General features: G+C 43.4%; 5 protein-coding genes across 5 annotated transcripts; 4 read left to right on the top strand and 1 right to left on the bottom strand.

Annotated features, from left to right (window-relative positions):
- Positions 1-141: 141 nt before the first annotated feature.
- O0I10_009721 (uncharacterized protein) lies at positions 142-1,530 on the top strand (the record flags this gene model as incomplete). Its single annotated transcript, XM_058489708.1, has 4 exons — positions 142-277; positions 347-821; positions 885-1,362; positions 1,411-1,530. The coding sequence occupies 4 exons, from the start codon at positions 142-144 to the stop codon at positions 1,528-1,530; spliced, it is 1,209 nt and encodes a 402-aa protein (XP_058339584.1).
- Positions 1,531-3,309: 1,779 nt separating this feature from the next.
- O0I10_009720 (uncharacterized protein) lies at positions 3,310-4,128 on the top strand (the record flags this gene model as incomplete). Its single annotated transcript, XM_058489707.1, has 1 exon — positions 3,310-4,128. The coding sequence occupies one exon, from the start codon at positions 3,310-3,312 to the stop codon at positions 4,126-4,128; it is 819 nt and encodes a 272-aa protein (XP_058339583.1).
- A 2,438-nt stretch (positions 4,129-6,566) lies between these two features.
- Positions 6,567-7,980, top strand: O0I10_009719 (uncharacterized protein; the record flags this gene model as incomplete). Its single annotated transcript, XM_058489706.1, has 4 exons — positions 6,567-6,714; positions 6,772-6,882; positions 6,950-7,057; positions 7,910-7,980. 4 exons carry the CDS (start codon positions 6,567-6,569, stop codon positions 7,978-7,980), a joined length of 438 nt encoding a protein of 145 aa, XP_058339582.1.
- A 680-nt stretch (positions 7,981-8,660) lies between these two features.
- Positions 8,661-9,331, top strand: O0I10_009718 (uncharacterized protein; the record flags this gene model as incomplete). Its single annotated transcript, XM_058489705.1, has 4 exons — positions 8,661-8,805; positions 8,875-8,991; positions 9,062-9,166; positions 9,237-9,331. The coding sequence occupies 4 exons, from the start codon at positions 8,661-8,663 to the stop codon at positions 9,329-9,331; spliced, it is 462 nt and encodes a 153-aa protein (XP_058339581.1).
- A 1,251-nt stretch (positions 9,332-10,582) lies between these two features.
- O0I10_009717 (uncharacterized protein) lies at positions 10,583-11,026 on the bottom strand (the record flags this gene model as incomplete). The annotated part of the gene is made up of 1 exon (XM_058489704.1): positions 10,583-11,026. The coding sequence occupies one exon, from the start codon at positions 11,024-11,026 to the stop codon at positions 10,583-10,585; it is 444 nt and encodes a 147-aa protein (XP_058339580.1).
- Between the last annotated feature and the right edge of the window lie 910 nt (positions 11,027-11,936).

Genomic DNA, 11,936 nt, shown 5'->3' with positions numbered 1-11,936 from the left:
AAACCCATGCATGCATAATTGTCATTTCCAGATTTTGACACACTTTAGGGGTCCTTGTCTTTTTTATTCCCAGATCCTTTTGCTTAATGCAGCTTTCTTTCCTTCCTCTCATTTTCTTTCTGTTGTCATCCACGCATCACTATGAGCGTACCACCTCAAGCGCAGAATTCCAAAGTATCCGCTGGATCAGCTACTAAAGAGCATAATGCATTGTTGTTCAAGCCCAAACGATATCGTTCAATCACGTTGCATAATCGTGTGGTAGTCTCTCCTATGTGTGAGTACACTTTTTATTGGCCAAACGTCAAGGGATGATGATGGTGACAACTAATTTGGGGGAATGTAGGCATGTACAGTTGCAAGGATGGGATGATGAATGATTTTCATTTGGTGCATCTTGGTTCTTTTGCTGTCAAAGGAGCTGGTTTGATCATGATGGAGGCTACTGCAGTGGAACCACAAGGTCGTATTTCACCTGATGACAGTGGTATATGGAGTGATGAGCATATTGGGCCTGTCAAACGTATTGCCGAGTTCATCAAATCGCAAGGAAGTGTCCCTGGTATGCAGATTGCCCATGCTGGTCGTAAGGCGGATATGAGTTCGCCATGGAAAGGGTATAGTATTGTCCCCGAATCAGAAGGTGGATGGCCCAATGATGTACGCGGCCCTTCAGAAGGTGTTCGCTTTGATGAGAAGCATCCAAATCCACGTGGATTATCCAAAGAACAAATCCAAGAGCTCGTACAAAAGTTTGCTGATGCTGCTGTAAGAGCTGATAAGGCAGGAATCGAAGTACTTGAAATCCACTGTGCTCATGGGTATGTGTTGTATTGCTATCATCGTTTGGCTCTTGACACGAACCTAATAACACCCCCAATTAGATACTTGCTACACAACTTTTTATCTGGCAACTCCAACAAACGTACCGATGAATATGGCGGCTCACTAGAGAATCGTATGCGCTTTCCTCTTCAAGTTGTCAAGGCTGTTCGAGATGCATGGCCACAAGACAAGCCTATCTTTGTACGTGTCTCTGCCACCGATTACAACAATCCCGATCCTGTGGGTCACGCTCCTGATGGTTGGGACGTTTGGCAAACGATTGAATACGCAAAGGCTGTCAAGGACATTGGAGTGGACTTGGTTGATTGTTCGAGTGGCGGTAATTTGCCCAACATTCAATATCCGGTTGGACCTCTTTATCAAGTTGTGTTGTCGGATACGGTGAGGAAGAATGTCGATATTGACACTGGGGCCGTCGGGATCATTACCGAGCCCAAGGATGCGGAGGAGATCTTGCAAAAAGGAAAAGGGGATCTCGTATTCATAGCTCGCGAATTCTTGCGTGACAGTGCTTGGGTAAGTTGATATAGAGATGATCCTATCATGATGGCTAACCCCATATAGGTCTTACTTGCAGCTCAAGAACTTGGTGTGGATGCTCAATGGCCCAATCAATACGATAGAGCAAAACGGGCTTTACGAAGCGGTCCACCAAAGAAGGAACCAACTAGAAGCGTGCCCTAGAGTAAATAAAGTAGACTTGTTCTTTTCTGGTATTAAACATAATGAGTGGCAATTTGGGGTTCAAACAAAATAAGCACCATCTTTTGGAAAAGGGGAGGGGGTGAATCAAAACCATGAAGGATGATAGTGACGACGACGAGGAAGGGGAGGATGGATGGAGACTATTTTATGCAATGCAACAATCATCCATACAACTTTTTACTTTATCGTTTCAACAAGGTGGGCCCCCCCTCTCTTTCTCTATCTCCCCTTTGGTCGTTCATTTCTACTCATCCAAAAAGAAACCTCCATGAATTTTATGTCTTTGAAACCGAAAAATCTCCCGACTACTGCATCGTGAAGCTGCTGGTCGGTGTGTATAGTAAACCTGCTGCTGATGAACCGGCATGGCAACCGATGGCATACGTGTTGTCGTCATCTGGTCAATGCTTTTAATAGCATCGATGCTTTTTTCTTCTTCCAGTCAGCATCATCATAGGATCAAGACAAGATAATACCAGGTCTAACATTTACTTTTTGGTGCCTTGCAAGAGTCGAGAAATGGCTGCTGCAATGCATCCGACAAAGGGAGGAGCATGTCACACAGACCACTGATTACAGCTGTTCTCCAAATTAGCATCTTTTCCTTCTCCGTTTCCATATCCCCCCCACACACCCTACATCCATCACCCCCACATGGTTGGCATGTATGTAGCACCACAACCACAAGAGAGAGAAAAGGGTATTGTATAATCTCACCCTGAATGTAGGTGATGGATCGATAATTGGTTCCTCATTCCCCTCGCTAAAGCACGAGTTGATCTAATGAATTGGTGGAATGGTGATTAAGCCCAACGAATCATGGATGATGATGATGATGAGGGGAAAAACGAAAATAAAAAGTTTTGAATCGCATGTTTTTTAATGCATGCTAAAGAAAACAACGTATCAAAAGTTGCCATTGTTCTCAATCTCTTTGTGCTGCATTAGTCTCCTGCTGTTTCTCCTTTGATGTTGAGAAAGAGAGAGCTTTTCATGCTTTTGTCGTTATCCCCGAATGGGGTTTCCTTCGGTGCGTCACCGATTATGCAACGGATGAGATGATGAGGCACACACAATGGTGATGCTTGCTGCACTCTATTTTGCATAGCTGTTCATATTTGCGGTAAGGGTCAACATGTACGCATACGTAGTGCCAATGGACCCTTTCTATTATTATCCTTTTCGCACACAGCAGTTGAAATGGCATTGTGTGTATGTGTGTGACACACGTATCGATGAAACCCAGATTGTAGCTTGTTGCCTCATTATCATGAACCCATAATTACAAAGATAAGAAGGGGATGCGGTAATTGGAACAAGTGCTACCCCACAGCAAAATCAGCAAATAGACGATTGACTTGCAGAGTATAACAAGGGGGTTTAGTGGTGGGCGGTAATAATTGAGAGGAATGGTGGAAGATGAGTGAGATGTGGGGGGTGGGTAACATGTATTCTGGGATGACGGAAGGGTAAAGCAAAATGGGAAGGGGGTCGCTTTTGGGGGATAAAGGAGGTGGGGAATATAGTGCAAGAGGCCTTGATCAGGGCCAGTTGCATAAAGATAAGCCTCTGTAATAAATGGGGGAAAATAACTAGTGGCGGCCCGTTCTGATGGCAAGCAAAAACCACGTGAGGACAGCATTTGGGGGGTCGACGCAGTGCGTTTTTTGATTCCTGACATGCTGAAAACAAATAAAACCGTCTTTTGCTCTTTTTTCGTTTTCTCTCACCTTTTCTTTACTCGCATAAACTTTTCGCATGTCGCCTTCTTCACGACCTGGTCACCATGCGCCTATGCCATCACTCTCATCATCAATATCATCATGTTCGAGTACCTCTTCCTCTGTACTTGGTATGGATGTGAATGGCAACAGCGGCAGCAGAAGAAGATACCATCAACAGCAACAACAACCACCCTCAACAACAGGACGTGGGAGACGACAACAACGACGTGTATCATTTAACGAGCAAGTGGTTGTATTGGGTGACCCAAGACAACAACAAAAATCGTGCACACTTTCCACTGCATTATTGGATGCTGAGCAATATTGTGCCTTGACCACAGCAACTCGTCTTCATCATAGCAGCTATGCAGGAGATACCATTTTGGGAGCTGCAACAGCAACAGCAGCAGCATCAGCAGGAACCAACAGAGTGAGCTCGGATGACAATGATTACAACTGGTGGTCAGATGAATCACCCCTTGCTGTTGACTTGGCTGAAGATGATGCCATGCTTGAAAATGAAGCCTATAAAAGTCGTCCATGGTATCGACGTAAAAGACAATGGTGGCAAGCTTTACGTAAACGTCGTCATTGCCAATCTTCTTGTCGTGGTCCTCGTCGTCAACAACATTTATCCTCCTCTTCTTCTCATCAACCTACTACTACCACTACACAACAATCCATACATCCATCAAGCAAACATGAGCCAACAACAACAACAACATCCGATCATGTCAGTGAAAAAGAAAAGAATCATGCGACGACATCACCAACATCGTCATGCATCCCATCACGCCCCTTTCAACGTATCTCTGCAGCTTGCAAAAAAGCAATTAGGACCATTGTAATGTAATAACAAAGAGCCAAAAAGCATTCTTTCTTTATTCTTCCGCTTTTTACCAACCCCCCCAACAACAATACCGCATCCTCATTCCCATCATCCCCTTGTGTTCCATAGTCTTTTCCTTTGTACATAGTATCCCCTTTTTCATCATGTTGGAATCCGTAAATGAATTAGTACACATAATGTTAGAATAACATCTAAACGCTGGCTATGGATCCAAACCAATAATAAGATACTCAGCTGTATTACTCTTTCATTCTTTTGCCGTGATGGATGTGTGTGTTCTTTAAAGAGATGAAAACGAGGCGATAAACAACGGCTCAAAGTCAACGTATCGGAAGCATGAAATCAATGCATGTGCTTGATCTGGGCGGGAGGAGGTGTTGGTGGTGCGCTGTTTATTATGCGAGAATGCAAATAACAAATAATCACAAAGCTGCTTGATGCCATAAGGGAGAGAGAAAAGAAAAGCATAGAAAGAAATCTATGCACGTACAACATGATATCCAACCGGGCACCATCCGTTTTTCTTTTGTGTGAATGATGAAGGGCATTTGACCCTGTGTTATTGTCATCACACAGCAGCAAAAGAGGAAGAAGACGAGGATTTGGAAATGTTGGTTTAGATCACAAGTGACGACATGTCACAGTAGTGGTTGTTGTGTACCCGTGTCTTTATGTTTTCGATGCCATCAGCAGGCTTGTTTATCAAATCTGGAAAATGTCAACAACAACCTGCAAGGAAAAAAAAGACCATCATGTGATTCACCCGGTTTGTTTACAAGTTATGCAAGGAGGGAAAACGAAGCGGAATCACAAAACGCAGCATGTGCTTATGTATATGCATAGGCTAGCATGGGCGTAAAAGGAGAATGTGTATTTGCAGCGTCGTGCACGTGAATTGAAAATGATGCATGTCAAAGGGAATCTCGACAACAACAAGCATGGTTGACCTTGCATCACGGTGGTTGGACAAAGAAAGTATATTAGTGAGAGAGCTACAACAGCTGATCATGCATGCAACGGTGGTGTGATATTGCCTTGACCCCCACCTATATCATCTCGACAACAGCTTCCATACCTGGTATGCCGACGTTAAGCAAGTACGCCTTTTGCAAAAGGTAATAGCCATAGCAATGGATCATTAAAGAGCTAACATGATAAACGTAGCAATAAGTAGCCTATAAAGAGAACAAGACGAGTTACCATGGCAAAAGAATAACAGCCTTGTTGGGCAAGAGGGTACTACAATTGAGTGGTGGTTGAGGAAGGTATGCTCGCTCGCAGTATAGTGTGGGTTGCATGGATTGAATTGCTCGTGGATGACCTGTTACATTGTACGAGAAAGGCAATCGTCGAGAGAGGTTTCCATGACAACGGCGCGAGCAAAGGAGGGATGGATGATAGGTAGATGAGGGTGGCTGTTGTATCCCCCTAATGGTAGTAGGCAGCAATTAAACGTATGTGCTATGCGTATCAATGACGGTACGTGTAAATGACTTTCACACACACTTCCTTGACAACGTCTTTTTTCGCATAGCAAGTGATTTTTGATAGCAAGGTGGATGCCATGGCTTGATGATGGGTGTATCTGCATGCCCCCGTTTATCGCAGCTCCTGCCCTATACACGCGTATTCAGGCACACTAAGGCTCTTCAAACCTATTATTGGTGGAGGTGCCTGTTAGCTGACTACCCTTTAGAGATATGCGAAGGGCGCTTTATTCATCCAATCGCTGTGAGAATCAAATATTGGGTTCAAACTATATCTAGGTTTTAGAAACATCGATGAATCACCTTGGAATGTGAAGGGCTACTGGACATGTGCTTTACCCAGCCTTTAGCATTACCCCAGGACACGTGGGACTGAAGATGGATTTAGCTACGTGTACCTAATAATGGATTGTGCATGCGCGTACGTTCGTCTCGCTCTTCAGCTTATACTTTAGACATGCTATGTGTGATTGGGAACAACTAATCTGTAGCCGAGCGTTGCCGTAAGAGCGAAGAAGCATGCATATGTATGTAAGGGATGGCATGTCCTAATATCTTTCTATGATGATGTATTCATTTTATATCATCCAACCGTCATGGCATGATAATCCTACTACCCTAGCGATTAAAAAAACTCGACAAGATGTGTACAGCGTTATGCATGTAGGAAGGTATAGCGTTGCCAAGGCAATGGTCTTTTTCAGTTATTCGTATCCAGCACAGGCATGGCTCAGGGGCTTGCTTTGCCATGCTCATCACAGCATAGATGAACTTCGATAGCAAAAGTAGGGTCATCTTCTGCTCCAAAAGTATGCAGGAGGCTGTACAGAAAGCCTTTCTACGCCACAACGACCTGGAATATGGATATAAAACGAGATAGATTGTTCACGTCGTCGAAGGGACAGGATTCAATCTACAGCTGCAAAAATGAAAACTTTTTTAATTTCCCTTGCGATGACCGTATTGTTACTTTTGTTGGAATCAGCAAGCGGTCAAGAATGTGAATCCCGTTATTTCTCACTGGACTACTGCGGTAGCACATACACCAATTGCACCTATAGTATCTTCAAGTACCATGAACCCAAAAGCAACCTCGTTTCAAGTAAAAGACTCATGATGGTTTGTTGTTGTTGTTTATCTTCTAATTTCCGTCATTCAGGTATCGGACGTGGATGTGGTGAGAGCACAAAACAAGTATGCAAGGGCAAGGACTGGTTAGGTTGTATGAATTCGCCCCAATGCGTATGGTGGCAAACGTATAGCAGAGACGGTAAGAAATAGTGACGCGACGACGAAAAACTTCCAGCCTACTTATTACCCTCTGGATGACCTCATAGACCCTACAAAAGAGGACAACGGATGTCGAGAATTTGATTGTTCTTATGGCTTGACTGAGGACTACTGTGGTCAATTCAAGGATTGTGTCTTTGACCAAAAGGATTCCAGTAAGTACACACATGAGCTAGGATGGGATACTGTGATTACTTACTACCATCCTCTGCTCCCTATGTAGAATGTAAAAGCAAGAAGCAACCCAAGAAAAGTCTTTGGGAAAAAATTAAGGACCATGTCAAGACCGCAACTGGGTCAAAGACTTGATGGGAAATGAGGCTATTTCAGGGCGTATCTGCTATCTCATCATGTTCATAATAAACATCTTTCAAAGCCGTATGTCGGAAGCATGAAATCAATGCATGTGCTTGTAGCCTATAAAGAGAACAAGAGATATCATGGAAACGAATAACGGCCTTGTTGGGCAAGAGGGTACAGTTGAGTGGTTGCTGAGGAAGGTATGTGTGCTCGCTCAGAGTAAAGGTGTGAGTTGCCTGGGTTGAATTGCTCGTGGATGACCTGCTACATTGTACGAGAAAGGCAATCGTCGAGAGCGGTTTCCATGACAACGGCGCGAGCAAAGGAGGGATGGATGATAGGTAGATGAGGGTGGCTGTTGTATCCCCCTAATGGTAATAGGCAGCAATTAAACGTATGTACTATGCGTATCAATGAGGGTACGTGTAAATGACTTTCTCACACACATCCTTGACAACGTCTTTTTTTCGCATAGCAAGTGATTTTTGATAGCAAGGTGGATGCCATGGCTTGATGATGGGTGTATCTGCATGTCACCGTTTATCGCAGCTTCCGCCCTATACATGCGTATTCAGGCACACTAAGGCTCTTCAAACCTATTACTAGTGGAGGCGCCTGTCAGCTCATTACCCTTTAGAGATATGTAAAAGATGCTTTATTAATCCAATCTCTGTGAGAATAAAATATATGGTTTAAGCTATATCCAGATTTTAGAAACATCGATGATTCACCTTGGAATGTAGAGGGCTACTGGAGACGTGCTTTAGCAGCCTTTTAGCATTACCCAGGACACGTGGGATTGAAGATGGATTTAGCTACGTGTACCTAATAATGGATTCTATGTGCGTGTACGTTGCTCCTATCTTTAAAAAGTTGGCCACGCTACGTGCGAAATGAATCTACAAGCATTCGTTCCCCTTTTCATCTTATACTTTAGACATGCTATGTGTGATTGAGAACAACTAACCTGTAGCCGAGTATTGCCGTAAGAACGAAGAAGCATGCATGTGTATGCAAGGGATGCATCCTTCTACGATGATGATGTATTCATTTTATATCATCCAACCTTCATCACATGATAATCCTACGACCCTATGTACCGATTAAAAAGCTTGACAAGGTATGGGTATAGATTTGTACATGTAGGAAGGTATAGCGTTGACAAGGCAATGGTCTTTTCTCGTTAATAATCCATCAAGACATGGATCAGAAGGGAGGGTTAGAAAAGTAAGGGACCTGCTTTGCCATGCTTATTACTGCAGCATAAACTTCGATAGCAAAAGCAACGTCTCTTGCTCCAAGATCAATACGTATGTAGGAGGCTATACAGTAAAATCGCCTTTTTTACGCCATACGACTTGGAATTGTATATAAAACGCGGTGGGTTGTTCATGTGGTCGAAGGGACAGGATTCAGCCAACAGCTGCAAAGATGAAAACTTGTTTAATTTCCCTTGCGATGACCGTTTTGGTACTTTTGTTCAAACCAACAAGCGCTGAACAGTGTCAAAGACGCCATCACGTAGTGGGCTACTGTAGTGGAGAACACAAATGTACCTTTAGCAGCTTCATTTACCATGTACCCCAAAACAACAGCGCTATAAGTAAGGACTCATGATGGTTGTTTTTCATCTTCTAATGTACTTTTACCCGTTTTTCTTGGTATCATTCAGCTTACGAACGTGGATGTGGTGAGAGCACAGGCAAAAGATGCAAGGACATTAAGGACAGGGCAGGTTGTTTCAATTCCCCCCAATGCTTATGGTGGCAAACGTACAACAAAGATGATAGTAAGAAATAGTGAAGCGACAGCGATGAACTTTCAGTCCACTTATTACTCCTGGGTGACGCCCCCCATAGACATCTTGAGAGACTACGAATGTCGAGAATTTGATTGTTCTTATGGCTGGACTGAGGACTACTGTGGTCAATTTAAGGATTGTGTCTTTGATAAAAAGGATTCCAGTAAGTGTACACACATGGGCTGGGAAGGGGTACTGTGATTACTTACTACCATCCTCTGCTCCCTATGTAGAATGTAAAAGCAAGAAGCAACCCAAGAAAAGTCTCTGGGAAATCATCAACGACCATGCCGAGACCGCCACTGGGAAAAGACTTGATGGGAAATAAGACTATTTCAAGGGGTATCGGCTATCACATCAATAAACATCTTTCAATGTCGCTTATGTATTCGATCATTGATGCTACCTTTTCCGGTTTTCAGGTCGTCATGATGCAATGCTTTATTTGAGTGGATGAATAATATGGCTCTCTACTATTGAATGTCATTTTGTTTCCAGCCCTTTTGTCCCTCTGCACCGGTGAGTAGTAGTTGGATTGATAAAGCATGGTTGTGTGGTGGATGGTATCAGTGTCTTGGAGATGCGTGGTGGCGGTATCGCTGTAATCATTTAAATTCGCTGACCCTTTTCATGCATCATTCCCTCCTCCTCCTCCTTCCTTCCTCTGCTTGCTCGTTTCCCTTACAATTGCTTCTTCAATCACTTGCATTCCTGCCTCGCATTGCTGTATAGCGTAATGATCTCTAGTGCAACTGCAACATTCAATGCCGTAATGACTGGAAGCAGTACACGATCAAGCTGGGTGCTTTTTTGGGATACAACTAGGTGCTCACTACAAACACCTCCTTCAACCAACCACAACACAGTTGCATAGAGGGATACGGCATATATCAACCAACGAGCTATACACATTCAGCATGATCCGACAACCATTACAGTGCGCGTCGTCCTCTCAAAGAGACGAGTGGAAAACGGCAAGTGGCGCTATTAGAGTTGCTACGGCTTATGATATATCTCATGCATAGATAATCACTACCAGCAAGTAAACTTGGATGAGCAATCTGGAGTGCCATATATGAAGCAAATCAAGGAACAATGGTACATTTTCCCAATCACTCTAGTCTCCACCACGATTACGGATAGTGTTTCTTCGCTTCAATGATGCATAAAGACCTCTCTTTTTTCTACCACTCTTTGATGACTGACACCTTTAAAGCCCAAGTTGATGTGATTCTTTTTTGTGAGATAGCGATCCACCATGAATGCGCTACTAGAATTTGCGATGATCTTGAACGTTTCATTATCATTGATGTCATTGTGACATTTATTAAGGGAGGGATTGGTTGTTGAAGCAGGTACCTTCGTAGCTACTACCTCTTGAGATTCATCATCCGAAAAGAAAAACAATCATGCTAATGCCATGCCACCATTGATCTCCGCTCCTACTACAACAATGTATGCACTCTTATCATGTCGTCGTTTGAGAAGTCTATGTATCTTTATTATCATTATCATTATTTACTTTATGTACTGGGTGGGATATAAAAGAAGGGAATGGGTGTGGTGGTATACAGAATCATCAAGATTCATCTTCCTCAAGAATAGTAACAAGTTGTGTTGGTGCTGATGACCTTCGACGTGGTGGTGGTGCACATGGTCCATTTGTCGGGAAATGAGATGAGCGGGAAATGGTGTTGTCGGATGGCATGGATGACTCCTTATTGGAGGTGCCATATGGTGCTACAACAGCTGCCGCACTGCTTCTCCTTTGGATTCTAATCCCATGGCCATCAAGTATACTTTGAGATTTCATGGCTGATAGTGGCTTGCAAACATCTTGTTCGGATTCTTCATCAATCGATTGCAGCACCTTATAAATCCTCTTGCTATCGTTGTCGTTAAAAGAGCGCCTTGATGAACGTTGGCTGAAAAAAGAGGAAGATGGGGATGATGGTGATATACAGCGTGGATGAATTTCAGTAGTAAAGTGAACGAGTTGTGCTGGTGGATTGGCAAGCAACATCTTGTTGTTTAGTACAATAGATAAAAGGAGGTAGTAGAGTGTATGTATGATGCTATTATCAATGGATTGAGTCCTCTTGCTCTTTATATATATTCCAAAATGTTCTGCAGCGAGTGTTTTAAGATACACGTTCCAGAACGCGAGGCTGTTTGTTAACTCTATGCAAAAGACGAATCTATATCAGTGCATGATATTGTTAACGGAGCCTAATTGGCCACGTCATGCGTGCGTGCACACACCTTATTGACATGAAAGGGAGGTGTATACACACTCAGCTTTGTGCAGTCCGACCATGACACAAAACCAGGGACGAGCCTGTCGCGCGATAGCATGAGTGGTGTTGTTGTCCATGACAACGAAAAAAAAGTCATCCACATGACCAAGACTATCCGTGTCGTTTAAGCGTTTAGGCATCCGTTGCACATGCCTTTGTCACCATGCGGGGTAATTCTTTATCTTTGGATGGTTGTACTAGATCATGTTGTATGCTGCAGGGAGGGATAATAATCCAGTCAGCTACAACTCAAAAGGAATGTTTTTTCAGCAGCATGATGTTGTTGAATATTTGCAGCCTTATACAAAAGGAGTCGATACGTACAAACTACCTTAACAATCAACCATCATTCCAACAATGAGATAATGATTGGCTTGAGCGATCAAGGTGCGTTAATAACAATGAGTGGTGGTGGTAGGTTAAAGGGAGGATAAGGGTTGTATCACAGTGATTTGCATAATTAGCTCCGATATGCAGCTTCTCCACAATCGACGTCATTGTGTTACCATTAGACATGTCCCTCCCATTTCCACACGCAAAAAAATATGCTCGCACAGACTGCAGAAACGGAAAGTGATGGCAAGACTTACCCCTTGATTCATTGCCAGTCGTCCTTTTTACCAGTATGGGTAAACA

This window comes from Lichtheimia ornata (assembly GCF_029851405.1).
Source record: "Lichtheimia ornata isolate CBS 291.66 chromosome Unknown scaffold00058, whole genome shotgun sequence".
Lineage (NCBI taxonomy): Eukaryota > Fungi > Mucoromycota > Mucoromycetes > Mucorales > Lichtheimiaceae > Lichtheimia > Lichtheimia ornata.
This window is presented reverse-complemented; position numbering and strand designations above follow the sequence as displayed.